Source organism: Bos taurus, chromosome 14, assembly GCF_002263795.3.
Source record: "Bos taurus isolate L1 Dominette 01449 registration number 42190680 breed Hereford chromosome 14, ARS-UCD2.0, whole genome shotgun sequence".
NCBI classification, from domain to species: domain Eukaryota; kingdom Metazoa; phylum Chordata; class Mammalia; order Artiodactyla; family Bovidae; genus Bos; species Bos taurus.
In genome coordinates this window covers 7,106,057-7,132,136 of record NC_037341.1, presented here as the reverse complement: position 1 = coordinate 7,132,136, position 26,080 = coordinate 7,106,057, and the positions used below count along the sequence as shown (strand labels likewise).

Genomic DNA, 26,080 nt, shown 5'->3' with positions numbered 1-26,080 from the left:
TGTTCCACAGTTTATTGTGATCCACATAGTCAAAGGTTTTGGCATAGTCAATAAAGCAGAAATAGATGTTTTTCTGGAACTCTCTTGCTTTTTCCATGATCCAGCGGATGTTGGCAATTTAATCTCTGGTTCCTCTGCCTTTTCTAAAACCAGCTTGAACATCTGGAAGTTCACGGTTCACGTATTGCTGAAGCCTGGCTTGGAGAATTTTCAGCATTACTTTACTAGCATGTAAGATGAGTGCAATTGTGTGGTAGTTTGAGCATTCTTTGGCATTGCCTTTCTTTGGGATTGGAATGAAAACTGACCTTTTCCAGTCCTGTGGCCACTGCTGAGTTTTCCAAATTTGCTGGCATATTGAGTGTAGCACTTTCACAGCTTCATCTTTCAGGATTTGAAATAGCCCAACTGGAATTCCATCACCTCCACTAGCTTTGTTCGTAGTGATGCTTTCTAAGGCCCACTTGACTTCACATTCCAGGATGTCTGGCTCTAGGTCAGTGATCATACCATCGTGATTATCTGGGTCGTGAAGATCTTTTTTGTACAGTTCTTCTGTGTATTCTTGCCATCTCTTCTTAGTATCTTCTGCTTCTGTTAGGTCCATACCATTTCTGTCCTTTATCGAGCCCATCTTTGCATGAAATGTTCCCTTAGTATCTCTAACTTTCTTGAAGAGATCTCTAGTCTTTCCCATTCTGTTGTTTTCCTCTATTTCTTTGCACTGATCGCTGAAGAAGGCTTTCTTATCTCTTCTTGCTATCCTTTGGAACTCTGCATTCAGATGCTTATATCTTTTCTTTTCTCCTTTGCTTTTCGCTTCTCTTCTTTTCACAGCTATTTGTAAGGCCTCCCCAGACAGCCATTTTGCTTTTTTGCATTTCTTTTCCATAGGGATGGTCTTGATCCCTGTCTCCTGTACAATGTCACAAACCTCATTCCATAGTTCATCAGGCACTCTATCTATCAGATCTAGGCCCTGAAATCTATTTCTCACTTCCACTGTTTAATCACAAGGAATTTTATTTAGGTCATACCTGAATGGTCTAGTGGTTTTCCCTACTTTCTTCAATTTAAGTCTGAATTTGGTAATAAGGAGTTCATGATCTGAGCCACAGTTAGCTCCCGGTCTTGTTTTTGCTGACTGTATAGAGCTTCTCCATCTTTGGCTGCAAAGAACTTAATCAATCTGATTTTGGTGTTGACCATCTGGTGATGTCCATGTGTAGAGTATTCTCTTGTGTTGTTGGAAGAGGGTGTTTGCTATGATCAATGCATTTTCTTGGCAAAACTCTATTAGTCTTTGCCCTACTTTATTCCGTATTCCAAGGCCAAATTTGCCTGTTACTCCAGGTGTTTCTTGACCTCCTACTTTTGCATTCCAGTCCCCTATAATGAAAAGGACATCTTTTTTGGATGTTAGTTCTAAAAGGTCTTGTAGGTCTTCATAGAACCATTCAACTTCAGCTTCTTCAGTGTTACTGGTTGGGGCACAGACTTGGATTACTGTGATATTGAATAGTTTGCCTTGGAAACGAACAGAGATCATTCTGTCGTTTTTGAGATTGCATCCAAGTACTGTATTAAGGGCTCTTTTGTTGACCATGATGGCTACTTCATTTCTTCTGAGGGATTCCTGCCCGCAGTAGTAGATATAATGGTCATCTGAGTTAAATTCACCCATTCCAGTCCATTTGAGCTCGCTGATTCCTAGAATGTCAACATTCACTCTTGCCATCATCTTACTATATTCACCCTTCCTTTTTTTTCCTTTTTGGCTACACCGCCTGGCTTGCAGGATACACGATCTTAGTTCCCCAGCCAGGGATTGGACCTGCGCCCCCAACAGTGGAAGCATGGTGTCTTAACCACTGGACTGCCTTAGGAGTCCCACTTCACCCTTCTTCTTATGATGTGAGATGAGAAATGCCTAAGTGAATGGTGTAGGCACTGTGATGGAGTGAGGCTGCTATAACCTTCTGACCATGTGTCAGAGGGAGGGTCACCTGCTCCACGTGATCCTGGGTGGATGTCAGGATCAGATGATGTCATGTCGGTAGGTGGGGCCTCATGATGATGCCATTGTCAGTGGGTGGGGACCTCAGGATGATGTCACGTTGGTGGGTGGGACCCTCAAATGGTGTCATGTCAGTGGGTGGGGACCTCTAGATGATCTCATGTCAGTGGGTGGGGCCTCAGGATGATGTCATGTCAGTGGGTGGGGACCTCAGGATGATGTCATGTCAGTGGGTGGGGACCTCAGGATGATGTCATGTCAGTGGGTGGGGACCTCAGGATGATGTCATGTCAGCGGGTGAGGGCCTCAGGAAGGAAAGAGCCCATCACGCTACTCAGAAGAGCGTGCAATTTAAAACTGATGTGATTTTTATTTCTGGAATTTTCCCATTTACGATTTCTAGACTACGGTTGACCAAGAGTAAGAGAAAGCATGGGAAGTGAAACCAAAGATAAGCGGAGATTTAACACTGCAGTGGGCATGGGACGGGGCTATCTCTTTAAGATCCTGACTTTGTTTCCTTTGAACACAGGCCCAGCAGTGGGATCGCCGGATCACGTGGTGGTGCAATTTTTAGTTGTTTAAGGACCTGCCCTACTGCCTTCCACAATGACTGCGCCTATTCACATTCCCACCAATAGGGCAGGAGGGGTCCCTGTTCTCCACACCCTCATCGACACTTGTTACCTCTTTTCATTTTCATGACAGCCATTCTCACAACTGGGAGGTGGGCGACAGCTCACAGTGGTGTTGACTTGCATTTCCCCAGTGATTAGTGATGTTGAGCACTTTTTTACATACCTGATGGCCATTAGGTCTACTCGGATTGTCTGCCCATCCTTTCATCAGGTCAAGGGGCAGATGCTCAGTGTCTGACACAGACCTTCCCCCACCCCCATGCTCTTCCTCCCCAAAGCAATCATGTGTAACCTGCCCCCTCACTCCAGCTTCCTCTGGCGGGTAGAGGTCAGCCCTGTCTCCCGGGCTGGCGGGAGGGGAGGAGGAACGCCCCGGACACACCACCCAGATCAGTGACGGCGACGCAGACACCTCCTGGCCCTCCTCACTTGCCATTAGGAGTTTCAGACGCTGGCTTCTCTCAGTTTCTCCTCATGCCACTAAGAGTTAAATAGAACTTCTCCTAACTTCCCGACAACTCAATCCTCTGTCAGGCAAGCTTCTCTGAGCACCCTGGGAATGGCCAGAGGGACTCATTAACCAAAACACTTTGTGTCTAGAGTCTCTCCTTGTTAACGGTGTCAGACGGATGATCAATAAGCCAGCCCGTTCCGAGATGCCAGCCTGAATATTCCCAGGAAAGAGCAATTGGATTATTACTGTAACTAACGAATCCTGCGATGAGAAGTCTACTGCCACAGACTGAGCTTAGGCACAGGGGACTGGCCATCCTCTCTCATCACGGAAAAAGAGTTTTATGGGGGCTTTTTCTGACTCTGGCCTGCAGCTGTTCCTCCCATACTATACATTTTCTTTGTCTGCAGGGACCTAATTACAGTGCCTGGACAGTTCTTCCAATCCAGCCACCTGCTGCCTCTGATGCCATTCAGTGGGAGGTGTCTGGACACTGCAAACCAGTGTATTTCACGTCCGACACGGACTGTGAACCTGAAGGATTCTGCGACGGGAATCCTTGCTCCAGGTACACATGGGCCATCCACATGTTTCTAAGATTATCTATACTTATTCACTCATGACGTATGTTATCGTGATGGTTCCCTTTTGTCCTCCCTGTACCAGGCATCACCCGTGGTGCTATGCCCTATCTCTGACCTCATCCTCACAGCCCCCCCTTGAAACAGGCTGATCTGTTTTAATTTTTCAGGTGAGCAGGGTGAGGCTCAGAGAAAACATCACCTGCTTCAGGTAATACAGGAGCTGGTGCTGGAACTGGGTTAAACCCACACTTCTCTGACAACAAGCTTGTGCTTTTTGCCCTGTTGGGATGGTGTTGACTCCTTTCATTCAGTCATTCATTCATCCCTCCATATACCGACCAGACACTGGAGAAGCACCCATAAAGACTGGGTACAGGGAATTCAGAGACACAATCCTATTTGAGAAGATCTACAAATGGAAATTATTGTGGCTTCTGGTTGGAAACTTGGATTCCTCTGAGGCCCTACACCTGCCAGACAGAAACAGCATCAAAGCTGTTGTTCTTGTTCCTGTTGTCACTCCAGCGTGCACAACTCTTTTGCGACCCCATGGACGGTAGCCCGCCAGGCTCCTCTGTCCATGGCATTGTCCAGGCAAGACTACTGGAGTGGGTTGCCATTTCCTTCTCCAGGGGATCTTCCCGACCCAGGGATCAAACCCTCGTCTCCTGCATTGGCAGGCGGGTTCTTTATCACTAGTCCACCAGGGAAGCCCTAGAAGCAAAGTATTTGAAAGCAAATAAGCAGCACTGCCGCCTACAGGCACCCTCGCCCAGCACCCCAGCCCCCTTACCATCTCCGGGTTTGCCTGGGTTGGTGGGCTCAGGGGTACTCAGAGGCCTGAGGGGAATGATGATTTCATCCGCATTAACCCCTTCCTCTGCGTGCTTCTCAGAAACGTGGGAGAGGAGTTCCGACTGACTTGGTGAGAAAAGGTTACAACATTTACACATGAAGATGGCTGGGTTTTCTGTAAGGAAAAGAAACAAAAGCAAAATATGTCATTTCATCTTCACAAAAAACAGTGGTTGCGTCCAACTGCCAAAGAAAAAATACTGAAGGCTGCTCATCTGAGCGATGGCCAGCCTCCCACAGGCTGCGTCTGGCCAGGCAGCTCACTGCTTGCTTTATGCAGCCCCGGCTGCCAGAAAATTCTTTCTTTGGAATTTCACGAGGCAGTGGGCTGGCACGGTGCTGCCACAGTGAGGGTGGTGCCCAGGAGGCGCCTGGGTCCCAGAAACCAAGTCCCTCTCTTGCCTTCAAAGAAAGGGCTTTTCCACCAATAAGCATGCAGGGTAATGACCTACGAGAATTCTTCACCAAATAACACACGAAATGGAAATTTAACAAAGCAGAACATTGCTTCATCAATGAAAGTCTCTCGTGAATACCACCAATCGATATTTTATTTTTTCCAAGAAATGCTTCGTTCCTAAGGAACCCGAAATGCTTCCAAAACAAGAAGAGATTTCAGTGATAGATGCCTTTCGTCATAAGAGGCCATGTCATTTTCACTGAGTGTCTTGCTGACCCCACAATGACCCCTACGATTTAGGCAAAGGGGGTTGTCATCCCTATTCCACAGCTGAGGACACTGAGGCTGTGAGAAGAAGCAACCTGCCCAGGTCAAAGCCTGGACTCTGCCGCCTGCTGACATGAACTCTGGCTGCAGACCGTGAGCTGAGCTGCCTCCAAGTTAAAGCTAAAACACTTCTCCCTGTAGTCAACCGAGTCTGAAGTGAAAATCACTCCAGAGAGGAACATAATCCCCAAACCACATACCAAGTGCTGTCTGGGTCATTTCAGCGTCTGTGGAGCAGTGGCCACGGGGTGGCCCCACGTCAGGCGTCCGGGACTCAGATGAACTGGGCGTGGGGTCCTCCACAGACGAGCCACCAGCCCACTGGGGAGACAGACCCGCCCAGAACAACCGCGTCGTAGAGTTTTCACTGCAACTATTACCCAAGTAGCCTGGACTTACTCTTGATTCCTGCTATGCTTTCAGGAGAAAAGGGAATTCTAAGACAGGTAACAGCAGCACTTTGGGGGACCACAGGGCTCCTGTGAGGGCCCCTTAGTCCCCAGGCACACCAAGCACTGTCTGGAGACCACACAGATAAGACTACTTGTACATCTGCACGTGACCAAGCGATGGCACCGCCTGTTAACTAACCCACTGCCCAGGATCCCCCACAGCCCGAAGGCCTGGGCGGCCCGGGATGCCTCCTGGCCATGGCCATCTGTGTCATTCGGCACACTTCCCAAATGCCCACCATGGGTCCAGTGCTGGGTCTGGAGTCCCCAGGATGCTGGCAGAGACAAGGATACCCGACCCAGGACGACTGTCACAGAGGAGAGGCTGCAGCATGGAATGGAGACAGAGGTGGGGAGGCAGCCCACACCTGCGCTGAGGCCAGGGAAGCTGCGGCGTCGGGAGGCCGGCCTGGCACCCCCCTGCAGGACCCGGGCCCTGAATGCTGACAGAGACACGCCTGCCACCAACCAAGGGGCCAAGAGCCCCGAAGACGCTCGCTCATGACTTCTGAGCAGTGGTCCTACTTCTTGATATCTGGCTTCATAATCGTCCAAAATGCAAACAAGGACTTTGCGCAGAGATGCTCAACACAGAGGTCATTCAGGATGACAAGTCCCAGAAACCATCTGCGTGCTCCACAGCGGGCATGCCAGGACACGTCCCCCAGAGCAGTCCCACAAGCCGCTGAGAACCAAAGGGGGAAGAATCCTGGATGACACAGAAAATGCTCAGGATGAACGTTCACTTCTACAGAGTGGGACGCACCACAGCTCGACAGGTGCGTGACTTTGTTCCTAAGGGAGAGACAGATTCATGGGTGATGGATGGAAGAACAGATGGCCAGGCAGAAAGGATCCTGCCTGCTGGACTCTTTTCTTATAGTCACTTCTGGATTTCCTACAATGAGTCTATGTGTGCGTTCTCAGTCATGTCCAGCTGTTTGCGATCCCCATGGACTACAGCCCACCAGGCTCCTCTGTCCGTGGGATTCTCCAGGCAAGAATACTGGAGTGGGTTGCCATTTCCTCCTCCAGGGGATCTTCCCGACCCAGAGACAGAACCCAAGTCTCTTGAATCTCCTGTTTACATGAGTTTAAAAATCAGGAAGGTTGAGAAGTGAGGTGACAGGTACACACAGCATTCAGGTTGTGGCAACAAGTGATGAGCGCTGAGTGGCTCAGGCAGGGCAGCCTCCTGTCCAAGGCTGCCTCCTCCAGCCTGCCCGGGGTAGCTGTTCAAGGGACGTCTGAGCCGAGACGCTGCTGTAAACAGCAGACACGCTGGGCAGAGGGAAGGCAGAGATCCTGGGCTAAAGTGCTAGGAAGGCTTCCCAGAGGAGGCACTGAAAGGATCTTGAAAGCGGACCTGGGAAGGGCCCTCGGGTGCCCAAGGGCTCCAGACTGGCTCCAGGACCCGCCAGTCCTTGCGTGCATGACCTTGCGTGCTCCCTGAGCTCTCAGCTACAGTTGCAGGCCTGGGGCTCAGAAAGGCTGGCCTCAGGGGGCACCCAGCTTGACCTAGAGAAGGCGATGGCACCCCACTCCAGCACTCTTGCCTGGAAAATCCATGGACGGAGGAGCCTGGTAGGTTTCAGTCCATGGGGTCGCAAAGAGTCAGACACGACTGAGAGACTCCACTTTCACTTTTCACTTTCATGCACTGGAGAAGGAAATGGCAACCCACTCCAGTGTTCTTGCCTAGAGAATCCCAGGGACGGAGGAGCCTGGTGGGCTGCCATCTATGGGGTCGTACAGAGTCGGACACGACTGAAGCAACTTAGCAGCAGCAGCAGCAGCAGCCCCAAGCTCTATAATGTACCACATGGCCTCCCGGGGTCAGCACTGATGGGAAGACAGTGACACAACAGGGTCACCACTGATGAGAACACGGCTACACAACAGGGTCAGCACTGATGGGAGCACAGCTACACAACAGTCGGCGGGACCACACGGCCTCCCGGGTCAGCACTGATGGGAGCACGGCTACACAACAGCCGGCCGGACCACACGGCCCCCAGAGCCGTGCAGGTGGATGAGCTCGTCTCTGCTGTCATGAGTGCCGCCCCATCCGCGGTGTCCCCGCTGGAATGGCGTCTGTAACATGCCCCAGGCCTCTGACTCGGAAGGAGGCCGTGCACCCTGCAGGGACATGCTCAAACCACAGCGCAGACAAGACGCGGAAACATGGGGAATGGGCACGTCGGGCTGCGGCCCCAGGACATGAAGAACTGTTCATCTACCCAAATAACAACAAAGCTGCTCTTCTCATTTTTTCATAGTAGACGCATAGAGGGAAAAAAAAAGGTCTTATACCCTGAAATACAAGCATAATTATGTTGTCATCTAATTCTGATGAAGATGCTATAATTTGGCTGCATTTTTAGGTTCAATTACTGTGCACTCATCCTTATCAAAAGGACTCGGGAGGGGAAACGGCGTGTTCAGCACAAGGAAAGTCACAGAAGTCTGGAGCTTGAGCACTCAATTTCTGTGATTTTTTTTGCCAGTTTGTAACCAGCTACTCTGTACTGTTAAAATGGAAAATCTTAAAATAACCACATCAACAAGTCCTCATTTCTGAACCCTGATTTGCAAACACTCCCAGCCAGGAAGAGCTGGGTCCTGCCTGTGACCTCTGAACTTGCTTACCCTGCCTGGGGCACCAGAGACAAGTGAGCGAGTGCCTCTGTCCACTCCTCCCAGAGGAAGGCCACAACCTGGACGGGACTGCAGTCCAGGGAGGGTGGCTGGGACCCTGGGGAGCGCCCCTGGGCGCTGATGGGTCACAGGTGTGGGCTGGCTGGGCCCCCCGCCCCCGCCTTTGCAATCAGGCAGCCCCTTTGGAATCAGGCAGCTGGAGCTGGCTTGCTCCTGAGGAACCCCTCCCCACATCTCGGGCCCCCGAGGAAACCAGCGAAGGTTAGTCCAGCCTTGAGCTGAAGTTTCGGGCTCCGGCCAGCTCCCAGCACATCCAGCCCAGCCCACGGTCAAGGAGAATTTTGCTGTTGTCCTATGTAAGGGCATCTCCTGTTGGGATGGGAAGAGCAGAGCAGGATGCAGGTGTTCCAGGTCTCCCGGCCCTCGGCGCCCCCGTTTAAAATCACTGTTATTAATTATTACAGGAGCCACAGGGCGAAGCTGTCGAACAGTCGGATAACACAGAAGCGTGCGGGGTAGAGACAACAGCTGACCAGCCCCTGGGAAGGATAGCATCCCGGAGCACGGAGCTTCTGCTGTGAGTCTGGGAGGGAAAGAGGCAGGGGCACCCCACTTACACGTCCCCAAAGTCCCCCCAGGGCTCCCAGCACCCTGAGGCCTCTTCCCTCCCTCCACCCCCCAGTGCTGGGCTCCCCACAGAGAAGTGAGAGGGGACATCGCGTGTCACAGACAGGGACCCTGAGCATAAACTCAAAGGATGTTGTCTAACAGAAGCGGCATTAGCAGCGGCCCCACATCTGAGAGGTCTTTGCGTCCCACAGGGCTGGAGTGAGGCAGCTCCCGGGGGGCAGCAGGGCTCAGTCCAGGCCCCTGCCCACCTCCGGGAGGAGAAGGGGATCGGCCCCAGGACCCCCCACACCACCCCCCACACCACCTGCCGCCGGAGCCCCGCCAGACCCAACATTAGCCATCCTCCTCTCAGCCTGGCTGCCGCTAGGAACACAGTAGGTGCTCGATAAATGTCAGGTGAGCTGATGACTACAAATAGCCCAGATATTTATTGATGACCATAAGGAGACAGAATGCTCATTACCAGACTATGAGATTTCTCTATTTAAAAACTATAGTGTAAAAACAAAGCTCTCTTCCTTCCTCTCCTCGATTAGTATGCCATCCTCTGCTTTTTAACCGTCTTTTACTTGGATTGATCAACTTTAAATAGAGTTCAACAGACTAAGCTAAGATCCTATTAAACTGCCGACCTCATGAAAAAAGTCGGATGGCAGATTCCTTTGGAGTTAGGTTTTGTCTTCCTGTTGTTCACTTGCCCTTAAGTTATTAAACTCTTACAGGCTGGCAGCATCCCAACAGGAGTGGAAACACTTTAGTAACACACAGCCAGACTGCTGTTACACCCAAGGCGGGAGTAAACCCTCACACTGTGCAGCTTACTGCAATCGAAAATACTCTTTCCCTTTATCTTCAGGAAAGGGGGCCCGGGCTTGATCAAAATACTTTCCTTCCATTTAGTCTGTTTCGCACAACTTTTAACGAGCTGTGGATATGCTTAATATAACATCATCATCACCATCGCACTTTCTGAGAACTCGCTGTAACCAAAATAAAGGAATTCAAAGAGGAAGCAGGAGAAGAGTCGGAAGTTTAAATCAATCACACCCCCACCATGAGCTGGCAGCACGCAAGGCTCAGGCCAGGCGTGTCTAATCTGCACGACACTCCCGTGAAATGGGTTTCATTATCCTATTTCCTCAAATCTTAGACAGCATCTATCTTCAGATGCATGGATACTTTACAATATGACTAAAAGAAGATTAAAATGCTACCAAATAAATTAAGGCATGCAGGAGTCTTATCACATCAACTGTAAGACACCTCCAGATGTTAGAGATGTTAAAATGTGAGTCTTTCAATAGTGAAACACAGAGACATTCCCAGGTTCTGATGGAGACGCAGCATGGGCTAAGAGCCTGGGAGGCTGGACTCCCAACAACCCCTGCTCTTCCCCTGGAAGGCCCCGTGTCCCTACTTGGCACCCCCAACACACACACTTGCCTAGGGGCCCTGCCTCTGGGCTCACCTCCATGACAGCACTTCAAACTCTGCTTTCAAGGGAAGCGGCAAACCTTCCCTGAGGGCCACATTCCCTGTCACCTCTCACCCTGACGAGCAGGGTGGCTGCCAGCCTGCAAGGCACCTCTGTGAGAAAGGAAAAAGGGCGCCATTTCCTAAAGACATTAGCTCCCCCTATCAGAAAGTGGTCATAACATGTTGATTTTGTGAGAACAAGATACTTTACTACCACTTGCAGAAAACTGTCATAATGAATACACGAATCCATGGCGTGAGATGATGCCCTTAGACATGCTGCTCTTGTGCAGTATGCAACCTGCACAGCTGTACACAGCGGCCCTAAGGAGCTGGCCACAAAGGTATTACTCTCCCATGTTACAGATGAAGCAGCTGTAACCTGCCCCGGCAGATCAAGTTCAGGCCTATATGTTTTCAAAACTACTCGGTCCACGTATAAGGAACTTAAAAAAATCAGGTAGAAACACAGGTCGGAACCAGTGGGACCACGTGAAGAACACAAGAAGCCTTGGGCCCCACCCTATACCCAGCTTTGTGGCTACAGAGACTTTTCTAACAATTAATCACAACTAAGAGGAGCTACACCAAAAAGGGAACTTTACTCTCTGTGTGTTTATTTTATGCAATTTACAACAGCAACTCCCTTCAGGAAATGAGAATGCCAGATGCAGGGCCACCAACCCACCAGAACACACATTTAATAAACATGCCTCCACACAGCTTGGCAGCAGGTCTGAAGCAGGGAACAGAGAACCACCACATACAGCGGACCCGCTTTCCTTGGCAAAAAAAAGGTTACCAGCACACAGAGTAAACCCGGGCCTTCAGGCCAGGGTGCACATCATACACGCGCCAGCAGCACCCTCTGGTGACCAGTCTGAGCACTACACCCCCATTCCGGGGATGAAGCCACTCCCAAGACGGGGCAGGCAGACCCTCATGAAAATACAGTGAACATTCCCTGAGTCTTAACTCCACCAGATGCCATCCTTGGTCCGCCACCCACTTCATTTTCACATTAATCCAGTAAGGGAGGGGCGGCTCTCCCCACTTCGAGGGGACTCCGAGGTCACCAACAGCGGTGAGCACACAGTGGGCTGAGAAGCCCAGATCCGGCCGTGAACCCGCCCCGCAGCCCTGCGCCCGGGCACGCGGACCCGGCCTCCTGGGCCTCCACGCCCACACCTGCTGGGCGTCTGCTGGATCGGCAGGGCGCTCCCAGCTCGCTGACCGACCCCTCTGAGGCACCGCTGCAAACAAAGCAGCAGGAAGGGCGCCCACCTGAGTCAGGACCTGGATCCCCTGCGCCCCGCCTCCATGGTGGCGGAGGAGTCTGCCTAAGTCTGTGAGCCTCTCGAGGCCCCAGTGAGAAGTGGCCTTCGAATGGCTTAGAACGGAACCTGCTCTCTGAGCCTCACCCAGAGGCTAATTTACAGACAGACGGACAGAGCCGCCTGGACGGAACCCAGGGTGTGCCAGCAGCCCCAGCCAGCGCCCGCTGCTCCCACGCCCGGAGGGGCCCAAAAGGCACCTGCCCTCCCGCCTGCCACCTCCACCTCCAAGATACCCGACCCCCAGCTCTGAGACTCAGTGGGCGGAAGTTCCAATAAATGCATGCCCTCATTTGTGGTATTATTACCATTCAGCTCATGAAATGCTGATGAGCACGCCAACTTCCATAGCCCCACAAAGTTAACATTTCTATTAGATGCAAAGGAGAAAGCCCCTGGGTGTTCCTTTGTTGAAACTGGATTAACGAAATAAAATGAGAAATGCTCAGTATCAGCTATAATTAAGCCTGGGCCAAACAGTGGCATTATAATTTTATGCATACGCATTTCTTCCACGTTGAAACTTGGCATAATTTTTTTTAAAGTTATTTTTAAGCACTCTCAAAGTGAGAGCCCTGGGCAATAGAGTCTACTCATATTTACCATGATCAGAGCTGAAGAGCAGCCCTGGGGCCCTTTCCGTGGGAAAGCACCATAAATAATTTGATGTAAACAGGAACCACATCCCCATCACCCAGTTCTCTAAGTGGCAGCGCTATGCCCGCCCCAGCAGATGTGGGGGAGGCTCCAAGGAGGTGGGAGCCCCCACGGGGACCCCTGACATCACCACTTCCCTTACGCAAGTCACCGAGGTGGCCCCAGAACTCCCAGGCTGACCACCACATCGCCGGGGTCATTTCCACGGGATAAACAAGATGTGCAAAGTGCTCTCCCGTTTTAGCAATGCCCATGGCCGCCGCCACCAGGCCTCTGAGCTTCTGGTCTGGGGGTTTCGTTGTTTTAGTTTATTTGGGTTCCTTTGTGTGTGGTGGGAGGGGCACCATCAGTCTTAACTTTGGAAGGTGATGGGCCACCTGGCGCTGGCTTCAGCACTGGGCCTCGGGATGGAGGCTTCGGGCTCAGACCCCACCGTGGCTACTTCTGCGTGTCTGGAGGGGCCTCTCCCTTGACAAACCCACACGTCCGTGGCTGGAAACCCACGGAGACCACTGCAGCCGCCCTGCTGACCTCACGAGGACGGTGGGGGCAGGGGTCAATCGCGCGGAGGCAATACTGGGCACAGGGCTGCTCCACGCGACACAGGTGCCCAGGACTGGGACGGGCAGGGGAAACGGGCTTGCACACACAGCCACCCACTAGGGGGCGTGGCTCAGCACACACACCGTTCCCCAACGTGCAGATGGCCGGTGTGAGCGCTTGCCCACGGACACTGCCTCTCGTGCAGAAACACACTCACGTGCGGCTCTGCGAGGGCTGCCATTTAGACCACCAGGGCTCAAGAGGCCCAACGCCCCCGGCCAGGCCGGCGCCGTCCACAGAAACAGGACCACTGGTGTGATTTCAAATTTTTCAAGCAGCCGCATTAAAATGAAACAAGGAAAATTAATTCTAATACTACGCTTTGTTACCCCAGTATATCCAAATATTATTCTTTCCCTTGTAATCCATGAGATTAGAAACGGATGAGAGAGTTCAACATTCTTTTTTTATTGTGGTTGCTGTACTAAATATTCACAATCTGGTGTGTATTTTCCACTTACAAGCACGTGACAGTCTGGACTAGAACACAAATCTAGTCTCACGTTCTCTCCAGGACACCGGCAGCTTTTTCACTGCAGATTAGACAAATGTGGTTTGCAGCGCCCACTCCCTGGCAGCCAGTGGGACGGGAGAGGGCCTCCAGCACCCCAAAATCTTTGGGGACCCACAGACTTAGGAAAATGGAGACAAGGAATTAGGAAGCTTAGACCATGTCGACCAGAACTCCTGTCCACGCTGTTGAGAAACAGGCAGTTACGGATGTGGCAGGGGAAGGAGAGGCGGGATGAACTGACCAAGGAGCACTGATACAGACCCCAGCAGGAGTGGAACCGCCGGCGGGCAGGAGCTGCTGCAGAGCACAGGGAGCTGGACCGGCGCTCTGGGGTGGCCTGGAGCGGCGGCATGGGCATGTACGCTTACGCCTGAGTCACGCTGCTGCACAGCAGAAACCAGCAACATTGTAAAGCAACCAGCCTCCAGTGAAAAAAAAACAAAGAGGCTGAGGACGGGGACATTTCATTTATTATCATCTAGAAGCTGGCTGTCTGCTCTGGGCTCCTGAGGTCATAATCAAAGGAGATAAAATAACAGCCCGACAGGAACTGTGGGAAACACACAAATTCAATGGCGAATCTGAAATACCTGCTCTACTTATCATGAAAGCCTGTGATTGATCTCAGTTAAAAAGCATTTTGAACTCAACAATTAATTCCAGAAGAAAGAACTGCCTTCTAATACTCAGATGTGTCTAAAGTCTGTTCAAATTCCAGAGCAGACCTTTAAATTTAAGCAAGAGCCACAAGGAAACGAATTTTCCAAACCCCACCAGCCACCCAGGTCCAGGCCACCAGAATCATCTGGTTCCTTCTTCCTGGTAACTAACACAGGAAGTAAGCATCAGGTGTACTCTCCACATCCCTGGGTCATTCAGTTTTATACTGGGGAAAAAAGAAATTTTCAACTTAGTCACACAATTCAACATTTAATGAATGCCTAAGATGTACCACATACTATGTATGCTAAGCACATTTTAAAATGAGTAAGATACAAACTCCAGAATCATAAGTAAATAATTCTATTTTGTTCATGAAAACAATTTAAAGTGACTGTGGTTTTGTTTGTGGCCCAAATTCATAGACTCCTGCTTTAGAAGAGATAGAGTCCAGTCTTCCCGCCAGTGCCCTACACTCCCCTTATTAGTTGAGCAGCTACCTCACTGTCTCCTGTCCCATCACTTCATGGCAAAAAGATGGGGACACAATGGAAACAGCGACAGGCTTTATTTTCTTGGGCTCCAAAATCACTGCATATGGTGACTGCAGCCATGAAATTAAAAGACACTTGCTCCTCAGAAGAAAAGCAATGACCAAAAAGCATATTAAAAAGCAGAGACATTACTTTGCAAACAAAGGTCCATCTAGTCAAAGCCATGGTTTTTCCAGTAGTCATGTACGGATGTGAGAGCTGGACAATAAAGAAAGCTGAGCACCAAAGAACTGATGCCTTCAAACTGTGGTGATGGAGAAGACTCTTAAGAGTCCCTTGGACAGCAAGAAGATCCAACCAGTCTATCCTAAAGGAAATCAACCCTGAATGTTCATTGGAAGGACTGATGCCGAAGCTGAAGCTCCAATACTGTGGCCACCTGATGGGAAGAACTGACTCATTGGAAAAGACCCTGATGCTGGGAAAGATTGAGGGCAGGAGGAGAAGGGGACAACAGAGGATGAGATGGTTGGATGGCATCACCAACTCAATAGACATGAGTTTGAGTAAACTCCAGGAGTTGGTGAAGGATCGGGAAGCCTGGCGTGCTACAGTCCATGGGGTCACAAAGAGTCGGACACTACTGAGCGACTGAACAACTACAACCACTCTGTTTACGAGGCAGGAACTTTTGAAGTTCAGGCAGCCCGTCCTTCTCCCTGATCCAGCTCCAGCTAGTGCGGCCTCGGGGTGACCCTGGCAAGACCAGTCCCTCCCACTGCATCTGATCAGGCTACCCAGTGGCCCCTGGGTCTCCTCCCCTGTAGGCCCAGCACCCCAGTCCCTCAGTCGTGCCTGACATCTGCATTGGCAGCTGCCACCTGGATAGACAAAGGTGTCTCCTGAGCTCCTGCAGCAGGGCCTTTCCCACACATGACCCCTAGGCGGCGACAGAGGGCAAAGGAGAACTCCGGCCATGAGCTAGTTCTGAGCTGCCTGAAATTCTGAAGATGATCACAGTAAGTGAGGTAAGTCAGACAGAAAAAGACAAATATCATATGATAGCGATGCAGGCGAGGCGGGGGGGGGGGGGGGGGGGGGGGAATACACATGAACTTATTTACAAAACAGACTTATACACCTAGAGAACCGCCTTATGGTTACTAAAGGGAAAAGGGAATAAATTGGGAGTTTGGGATTGACATGTACACACCCTATGTTTAAAACAGATAACCAAACAAGGACCTACTGTATAGCACAGGGAACTCTGCTCAGTATTTTGTAATAACCTAAGTGGAAAAAGAAGTTAAAAGAGAATAGACATGTACAACTAAATCACTTTGCTGTATACCTAAAACTAACACAATATTGTAAATCAACAACAGTCCAATATAAAAAAAATTTTTAATCATAAAAGAAATTCTGCAAAGTGGAGAGGGCTGCTTTCTGATCACCAAACTTTAAAAAAAAAAAAAAAATCCAGCACCTAGGTTTAGCTTTAACTTCAGTTTCTCAGAGAGACTTTTCTGAAACCCCCTTCAATACAAATTAGGTCTCCGTTACTTTCTCTTGCCCACTCCCCCACCACCCTCCACTTTGAAGCAATTTCCCCAATTTGTAATCATGTATTTGGTGGTGTGTTTGTTTAACCTCTGTCTCCTCTAAAAGATTATAAACTCCAAAACCATCCATATCACTTAATTCACAGTTAAAAGCTTAAAGAGAAAAAAAAAAAGCCTAAAGAGATCAATGAGGCTAACAAACATATTTATTTGTAAACAGAAATGCTGCATTTCCTTTGTCAGAAGGACTAGAACATTTCCAGAATGTTCACCTTAGAATCCCTGAGAAGATCGTTAACCAAGGCTCAGCTCCTGCTTCCTAGAGAAACACCCAAGATCCAGGGCTGGGGGAGAAGGGGCGGCTCAGGGTGGGCCAGCCGCAGGCCAACCCAGACCCCCAAACCCGCAACTTCGCTGGTCCTCTGACTCCTGTCCAGTGACGGGAAGTGTGGCCGTGTGGCCCTCCTGGAAATGATGGGCCCTAGCCGTGTGTGCGAGCCTGACTCCTGCCGAGTGAGGGGAAGTGTGGCCGTGTGGCCCTCCTGGAAATGATGGACCCTAGCCGTGTGTGCAAGCCTGACTCCTGCCCAGTGAGGGGAAGTGTGGCCGTGTGGCCCTCCTGGAAATGATGGACCCTGGCCGTGTGTACGGAGCCTGCGAAGTTTCGTGTCCCCGTGCCAGTTCGGTTCATCACTGCTCTTTCCCCTAAAAACAAACACAGACGAAGACTAGCTGGTCTCTAAGATAAAGCCCGATCCGCCTAGTCCCACGGGGCTTTCCTCTGCCTCACGTCTCTAAACCTGCCCCAACCCCCATTCCACGGCCACCGCTGCACCACGACAGTGCCTGTTACCGGGTCTCGCTCCTGCCTGCATTTCTGCCCCTCCAAAGAACGCCCTCCTGTTTATGCTTTATAAGCTCAAAAATGACTAGAAGACTACAGTAATTCAGACAGTGCGATGCGGATGGAGGATAAACAGATCAATGGAATAGACCTAAGGGCTCAGAAATGTACCCACATATTTTTTCAACAAAAGGACCAAGGTTGCCTAAGTGGCTGGGCTAGGGGGAGCTGCACCCCACCCCTCAAACCCTCAATTCTCGGGGCTTAGTTCCATCATGACGTCTGGCACCATCTCCCAAAGGATCCGTTTTCCACTCCTGGGACCGCATGAGACCCTCAAGAGGAGTCAGTGAGTCACATCTGACTCTGCATTCTCGCTTCCCCGCACAAAGTTTCACACAAACATCTGGGTGAACCAGGGAAGCCGCTTAGAAGAAAGAAGGGAGGGAAGGAGAGAGGGAGGGAGGGTGGACCCTACAGGGCAAGGCAGTGGTGGTGGCCCCTGAAGAAGAGTCCTGCTGGCAGAGATGGGAAGAAAACATTCAACAGAAATAAGGAAGCCAGCCAGGGCCCTACAGGGAGTCCTGGGGCTGACTTACCAACCCTTCCAAGTTGCCAGGACATCCAAGACCCCCATTTTCCAGAATGCTACTCCCAAAACCCCCTGTTCCTTGGCTCCAGATGCCATAACTGATCTGGTCCCCTCAACCCCCTACACTCCAACAAGGCCAGCAGCTGCCTCTGAAGCTGGTGCCCACCGTTCCATCCTGCCTTGGTCCTGACCCAGCGGGGGCACAAAGGTGCTGGATTCCAGAGTTAAGCAATTCGCAGCTCCATTTGTTACATGATTTAGAAGCAGAAAAGTCTGTAACCCCATTTTTTTTTCTATTAATATGCCAAGCATGATCTGCTTGTGAAAGTCGCTCAGTCGTGTCCAACTCTTTGTGACCCAGTCCACGGAATTCTCCAGATCAGGATACTGGAGTGGGTAGCCTTCCCCTTCTCCAGGGGATCTTCCCATCCCAGGGCTCGAACCCAGGTCTCACGCACTACAGGTGGATTCTTTACCAGCTGAGCCACAATGGAAGCCCAAGAATACTGGAGTGAGTAGCCTATCCCTTCTCCAGCAGATCTTGCCAACCCAGGAATCAAACCGGGGTCTCCTGCATTGCAGGTGGATTCTTTACCAACTGAGCTATTGGGGAAGCCGCTATAATCTGCTTATAAGCTGTGCTACCAGCAGAGGCCCAGGTCGGAGCTCTGGTCAGGGAACTAGATCTCACATGTCACAACTAAGAGCCCACGTGCCACAGGGAAGGTTGAAAATCGCGCATGCCACAACTAAGACCCAACACAGTCAAACAAAGGAAAATAAAATTTTTTAAGGTGACTCTACTTAAAAAAAAAAAAAGACTGTAACTTCAAACCTGTAATAAGTTTTTAATATGACTATTTGCTTCACTCTCAGATTTTTTTTTCTTTAAAAAAAAATCAGTCAACATCTGTCACACTTTTCCAATCACAAATGTTTTCAAGAAGCAAGCAGGTGACAAAGCATTAGGCTGCAGGGCAGACAGACTGGGTCTGGGTGAAAGGGATGAGGAGCAGGACCACCAGCCTCCAGGGCACCGGCCCAGGGCATCTCCTGCAGGAATCTGGTGAGAGCAGATCCCAGGCCCCAGAGCACGTGTTCATTCCACCCTCCAGGCTGTTCCTGCCCTTAAAGTTGACACCTGCCCTTGAGAAACTGCAAAGACAGTGAAAGTTTAACAGGATAAACAGTTGAGAACAAAAAGAAAACTTAACTCCAGGCTAAATCCCTTCTACATAATTAAACCGGCTCCTCTCGCAGGGGAGGTTTGCAGAAGCAGCCTGCATGAAACTGTCTATAAAAGGAAATGCAATTACGGGAGAGTCTTTTTAATATATCTAATTCCTGACTGCCCTTGCCTTAGGCAGACACTTAATTCTATTGAAGGATAGCTATCTTTGACAAGTTGTTGGGTAAATTGTAAGGTAACACAGGAATCATTGTTCTACAAGGTAAATGGACTGAGAAGGGAGCAGTGTGGTAGCAGGCAGATCTCCAGTTCAAGGTGGTGACCATCACGGCAGGCTCACCACCTAGAAGCTGCACCTTAGAGGCCAAACACGACTCCACCTTATCACTTATTGTACTGACTCTGCTGCCGTAATCCAACAACCAAGCGAAACAGGAGACTCTCTTCAGGAATTAGAGATGGCAAGTTAACAGCAATATATTCTAAAACATGATCTGTGTCACTTATAGCTGAAAAGTCAAGGCAACTACAACAATGTCCAGGATTGTTCTTAGAAACTGTTAGGTAAACTCCAGAAGAGAAGTGGGTAGTGCATGCCATGTATCTATACTTGGGAGAAGGGAAGCACCAAACAAAGACAGTTCAGTAGGGAAGATCAAGTCTGACTCCACATCTGATCTGTTTCTTCCACTTTAACCTTTGTATTCTATTGTTTTTGCTACCAGTCAAGAAACCCTTGCCTACAGCCTGAAATATACAGAATGGCCCCTTCTCAAGGCTCTGACCTTTAAAGTACAACACTTTTCCATTCGTACAGATAAAAACTTGCAGAACAGAGAATAATGTTTGTCTTGGAGGTTTATAGGAACATTGTAACCAGACCTAGGAGCACAGGTACAAGAACTAAGGATTCAGACACCAAGAAGTTTGTACCAACCAACCACTCCCCCTCTCCCCTTTTATTATAAAAGAAGCCTGAATTCTAACTCAGGTACAACTGTGCTTTGGGACACTGGTCCATCATCTTCTCCAGCTGCTGGCTTTCCAAATAAACTCACTGTTCCTTGCCCCAGTGATTCATCTCTCGATTTATTGACCCATCGTGTGGCAAGCAGTACGGGTTTTGGATTCGGTAACATCATTATTGTCAGAAAGCATGCCAGGCATAGTTCACAGCTCCTGGGGATCTGGGTCTGCTTCATCATCACACACACACACACACACACACACACACTTTACTGTACTGGCTCTCCTTGTCGGAATCTGACACAATAGTATGAGGGCAGAACCAAGGGTCCAAGGGCTCTTTACTCATCCCTGCCTGGCATATAGAGATGCTTCAACTGAAGAATCCATGAAACGTGCCCCTGGCGTCTGGGCACCAAATACCATACATAAGCTCAAATGCCTTCTGCAACCCTCAGTATGGGGGACACTCAGTATAACTGCTTCAAAATGGTTATAGACTCAGCAGTTGATGTTGGAGGGGCCATTGTTGATGGTATGCCCTATGACACTCGGTGTTAATTGCTTAGTCATGTCCAACTATTAGGGACCCCATGGACTGTAGCCCACCAGGCTCCTCCATCCATGGGATTTTCCAGGCAAGAATACTGGAGTGGGTTGCCATTCCCTTCTCCAGGGGATCTTCCCGACTCAGGAATCGAACCCGGGTCTCCCGCACTGTAGGCAGATTCTTTCCAGTCCGAGTCACCATATGACACCAAACTTATATCAATTATTCCTCAAGTCACTGGGCTCTGCTAGGGAACCAGTCTGGAAGGGGCAGGAGGTGGTCAGTGCAGCCAGATCTTCACTCTTCCCTTCGATAAAGGTACCCTACAGCACCCACTGGAGGCCAGGCACTTGAGCTTCCAGGAGCCAGAAGTACAAGCCGGGCAGGCACCCCGAAGTCTGGATTTCATCCCAAGCTGGAGGAAGTTGATTTTTAAAGCCTCAGTTCTGCCATTTCCAAACTGTATGAAGTTGACCTCTCTGAACTTTTGTTCCTCGTCAGTAAAAGACATACAAATTAGAACTGTTGGTAGAAACAGAGAGGCAGGAAGCGCGAGGTCAGTGCCCCAGTGCAGACGCTTCTTGTTAATCACGCAGGAAGGAGCCCCAAGCTCAGCGTCAAGGGGCTCGGGCCAGGTGTTCAGAAGATCCATCCTGCTCTTGCGTCCAAGGGCAGAAAGGCTGCCTCCCCCCGCCCGGAAGCCAGAGACGGACGGCTGCCTGGAGGAGGTGGCATTTCAGCTTAACTTTAACGGGTGAGGACCAAGGGGCCCGCAGGGCTAGACGGCAGATAGAGGATAAATTACAGTTTATCACAGGATGTTACAGGGTTACCGGCAGCCAGAATGCTAATAATCTCTGGCGTTTATGGTTCCCTCTTCAAGACACAAAGAAAGTTTCCTTCAGCAGCTCGGTGGAACCTTGTCCCTTCAACACACCCTGCCTAAGGAACGTGGGTCTGAAGGAGCTACCCAATTCACGGAGGAGGAAACTGAGGGCAGGCAAGAAGGAGGCAGAGCGGCCAAAGAGTCGGCGGCGCGGGGATTCGAACATCCCGCCCGCCGGCACGCCTGCGCTCGGTCGCTGGCGCGCGCCCCAGCCCCACCCGTTGCCCTGGAAACGGCTCCGCGCACGCGCGCGCGCACTGCCTTCCCTCGCTCGTTCTTCCGCTAGCATCCTCGTTACTTTTTTTCTCAATAAAAACCCGAGGCGGCGGGATACTGCCAGCGACCGAACGTGCCGTCGAAGGACGCCGCTACGTCCGCTCTCCGCCCGGGGCCGTAGATCCCTCCGCCGCCCAGCGGCCCGCGCGCTCCTTCCCGACTCGGAGCTCGCAACGGCTTCCCGCGCGCCGCGCTGCGCCCCACCCCCACCCCATCCCCACCCCAACCCCCAGCCCGGCTCACCTGCCGCCCGCGTCTCCATGGCAACGCCCCTGCCGCGGAGGGAAAAAAAAGCGTCGGGCTCTTCCGGGCCCCCTCCCGCGCCGACCGAGAAGGCGGGGCGCCCCACTGATGCTTCGCTTTTTATTTTTATTTTTTTAAGAAAAGAGCCGGCGCGGTTATGGCGAATCTGCGGCATCCAACATGGCGGATGGAGTCTTCGCCCTCCTCTTCCCGGGGCGCTGACGTCGGCGTCGCGGACGTCAGGCTCGGATGACCCTCCCCCCCAGCGGCGAGAGCGGCCGGGCTCGGTCGGGCCACTGCGCGTGCGCCGACTCCATATCCCGGCTTAGCCATCCGGTTCCGCGGATTTGCCGGCTCCGCGTTTTGAGCCTCTCCCGGAAAGGGGCTCACGGGAGGCCGGGAGTGAGGACTGCAGAAGCGCGAGTCTACCCTGCTCTGCCCGGAGCCGGCGTCTGCCTGCCAGCCCCATCCTTGGACCGCACCGGGCTGGACGAAAAAGGAGAGTTTCCGCTTTCTTGTCCCAGTTCTCAGCGACTTGACTTTTCTTGGCTTTCATTTATTTACTAAATTGTCAGTCGGGGCGGTCACAGCCGGCCTCGCTCACTCTCTTTCCAAGGTTGCACTGTTTGCAGATGCTTTCCGCTAGGAATCAGTTCAGTTCAGTCGCTCAGTCGTGTCCGACTCTGCACTGCAGCGCGTCAGACCTCCCTGTCCATCACCAACTCCCGGAGTTTACGCAAACTCCTGTCCATCGAGTCGGCGATGCCATCCAAACCATCTCATCCTCTCTTGTCCCCTTCTTCTCCTGCCTTCAGTCTTTCCCAGCATCAGGGTCTTTTCCAGTGAGTCAGTTCTTCGCATCAGGTGGCCAAAGGATTGGAGCTTCAGCTTAGATTTAGTCTTACAGATAGAATTCAGCAGCTGGAACCCCCTCGACCGAGCGCCTGCCTCTCCACGCTCTAGACTATCTTGCAGAAAGTGTCGGCTGGCTGTGAGCCCGCCACTCCATCACTTACCCCTCTCCGTGAATCTGGCTCGCAGCCTTCTTTCTGCAAGCCACAGCATCTGCTTGAGTTGTAATGACCTCCTTTTCCTTTTCGGTCTACCACTTTCTTCAGATATCTGCTCAAATGACATACTGTAGCGGGCCCTGCCGGGCCACCCCATCCAAAGGAACCTTCCTAAGTCACTCTGTTTTCTCCATAGGATTTATTAACTGTCTGACATTAATTTATCCTGGTTTCATCCTGGTCACCCCTTTGGCCACCAAAACTAGGAACAGCTTGACAGTGATTTATTAAATTAATGAGTTCCTGTTGCTTTTATTTTAAAGGTTTGCTTCTGTTTATAGCAAATAATGTAATTTTTGGTAGTAATCGTGTAAAGTTTTCTTTTTAAATCCAACTTGTTTACATTTTCTAAAATTAGTCGACTTAAAATGGTTTTATGTGGTAACAGAGATAAATGTGAAAGTGAACTTGAAGTGAAAAATTTGGGAAATACTGATTTGTTTTTCTGGTTCTTCTGAAATACTAATCTTTGCCTGTTGTAAGCCTTTTCCTGAAATAACTTCCCCTCTTTTGCGGCTCAGTTTAAGGAATTCTCTTTCAGCTCATGACTGTTCCCACACTCCTGCTCACACTTCGGGCCTGCACCATCCCAAGCCCACTGCATTTATCTGTTTACACAGCCCCCTCCCAACGCATCTAGACTATGAACTTCTTGAGCACAGAAGCCACGCAGATTGTTTTATCTTTGTTTCCAGCTCCTACTGCACTGTTACTCAGTGAACACATTTGTTCTCATTGGCACTTGTTTTATAGTTAGTAAAACTCCCACGAACATCCCACAACTCTGGGAGATGGTGAGCGACAGTTCCCTGGCGTGCCGCAGTCCATGGGGTCGCGAAGAATTGGCTGCGACACGGCGACTGAACAGCAGCACAGAGCATTGAGCTGGAGGATGATGCTTGGATTTATTGGAAACCTTGTCTTGCTCCTTAACCCTGTTCTTGGAAAATAGAGACTCAAGATTATAAGACCCCAAATTTACCCAGTCCATTAAATATAACTTAAGAGGTATCCCTCCCCCCACCCCTTCCTTTTCACAACAATAGGAGGGCTAAATTGGACAAATAAGAATATCCTTCTTTGCAAGAAGAGAAAAGTGTGCAGAGAGGTTAGGTGGCTTTCTGACCTCATACAGCAGGTCAGTGACAACCCAGGTGTAGACCTGGTCTCCATGCCCAGTACTTTCCCCACATCGCATGTGGGATATGTCCACACTACCCACCCATCCCCAAAAGGGCCACTTCAAGGCAATCCTAGGGTTATTGCTACACACCCACCGCCTCCCACAGTGCTTCCAAGTCTCAAGATAGATGGCTGAGTGGAACTCATCACAGTCTTTGATTTGCAAATGAACTGCTCAAAAAGCTGCACGGATGAGTGTTCCCTTTCAGACGGATAAATATTTGCAATAACCACTATTTTGCTGTGAATCAATTTCCGTCAGGAAATTAGAGTTGTTCTGATTGCTGACAGTATTGGTTTTGTGCTGGGTTGCCTTTCTAACAACAGTATTTAAATGTTATTGATTAACCGACGGGTTACTCCTGGATGTTGTGACCAAAATGAATTTTGGAAATGAAGCAATTTAAAATTTGTCTCAAACCCAGTTGCCTCAGAATATTAATAAAGTCAAATTTTTAAAAAAAATAGTGGATTGTGAATGATATTCCTGAATTAATGATTTGGATAGCTATGATTTTCTCTGTTATTCTCATGGTATTTTCCTTCTTCTCTGTTCAAAGAAGAATCACTAAGCCCCTATCATTACTGGCCACAGTCAATACAGAAATGACCAAGAGACAGTCCCTTTCTACGGGACCAGATTTGCAAATGGAGAGATGAGTCCACCCATGGCCCTGCTGAGTGACTGGCATGTATTCAGTCAGCAAACATCTTTATACTCTCCATTTGCGTACTGTCCCAGAATGCCTTCAATTAGTGAAGGCACATTAATAGAAGTAAATATAAATTGCTCTAAATTGTCTAAATAATAGCATCCTGCTTCAGCGACAGTTCCTAGAGGGCGTGAGCCTCCCAGCTTGCCGTCTGGTGGCCTCTTCAGCCTCTCAAGACAGGCACAGGAGTGAATTTGTGCCAGAAATGTATTACATGTAATGACATTTCATTATGCAATAATAAATTAACATAATTGAATACATTTGTGTCAATAGTTTTATAATTATATCTAATAGCTATATGACAAACATGCATTTACATGAAGCCAGAATAATTTGTATACATAATTTTATGTTTTCTTGAATGCAAATTTTGATAAAGGATACGTAAGAGGGGCCACAAAATAATGGACCTGGAGGCACAGTGCTAAAAATCAGAGATTGAGGTAATCACAGTCTGAGTGAAGTGTTAAAAATCTGAATAGACATGTTGTAGGGAAGAATCCATTTAAAATTGTATATAAAAAAGATGTAATATTCAAATGATTTGAGCAATTTGAGAACATAATTATGACCTTAGGAAGCAACGTCTTTTCTCGTTCGTTCTTTTCAGCGGCCATAGGGTGCCGTCTCATCACCAGCACACACATCATGTACCCTCAGCACACACGTAGTGATCTTAATAGCATTTTTCGTTAGCAGTAGCCAGGGCTCCTTCAGAGAACCCAAGTTCACGTCTGGGAGCAAAAAGAAATTTCCATGGCCTGAGACATCTTACTATTGCCAGAAAACCGGGCTGCTGCCAAAAGTGCTGAGCTGTTGCTGAAAGGACAAGGGAATCAGGTGAAGAGGAAAGAGGGTCCCCAGGTCAGGTTGTAACAACTTAGATACAACAAAGAGCAACTAGGTCTACAGTTGCTGATTTACAAGAACAAGTTGAGTCTGTGAAAAGCCATGAGTCCTTAGCGATCAAAAAGGAAAAGTTAATATTATATGTAATGGCAAAGCTAGTTATAACTCAAAGAAAGTATAGAAACAGCATTTTAGTAAGTAGGTAAGTTTGGCATATATGGGACTCTTATTTCTTACTTGAAGTTCGGTATATCTGTTTGGGAAACAGTGTATCTATGTAAGTTGAAAAGAACAGATAACTTTACTATAAGTCAAAGATTTCCAGAAAGAGTAAGAACTATACCAAAACCAGGAAGGGCAGGTCAAGACCAGCAGCCTCCAAAATAACCGGGTAGAAGGAGT

The 26,080-nt window shown here is 49.7% G+C and overlaps 2 protein-coding genes across 4 annotated transcripts in view; one reads left to right on the top strand and one right to left on the bottom strand.

The window, feature by feature from the left end:
• Window positions 1-22,050, bottom strand: part of ZFAT (zinc finger and AT-hook domain containing) — a 156,640-nt gene extending 134,590 nt beyond the window's left edge. For all 3 annotated transcript variants that reach the window (XM_005215319.5, XM_002692602.7, XM_010811924.4), the window contains exons 1-2: window positions 21,862-22,050; window positions 4,487-4,663 (exon numbers count right to left, since the gene is read on the bottom strand). In XM_005215319.5, coding sequence (XP_005215376.3) covers window positions 4,487-4,663; window positions 21,862-22,036 — 352 coding nt within the window. In that variant the 5' untranslated portion in view covers window positions 22,037-22,050. The remainder of the gene's footprint in view (window positions 1-4,486; window positions 4,664-21,861) is intronic.
• LOC112449602 (uncharacterized) lies at window positions 20,542-24,578 on the top strand. The gene is made up of 2 exons (XM_025002009.2): window positions 20,542-21,210; window positions 22,001-24,578. The coding sequence occupies exons 1-2, from the start codon at window positions 20,921-20,923 to the stop codon at window positions 22,188-22,190; spliced, it is 480 nt and encodes a 159-aa protein (XP_024857777.1). The 5' UTR covers window positions 20,542-20,920; the 3' UTR covers window positions 22,191-24,578.
• The last annotated feature ends 1,502 nt before the right edge of the window (window positions 24,579-26,080 follow it).

Coding starts and splice junctions, on each gene's coding strand:
- LOC112449602 (XM_025002009.2), top strand. CDS start 20,921: ATGAAGTTGACCTCTCTGAACTTTTGTTCCTCGTCAGTAAAAGACATA. Junction 21,211..22,000: donor TTTCAGCTTAACTTTAACGG/GTGAGGACCAAG, acceptor TATTTTTTTAAG/AAAAGAGCCGGCGCGGTTAT.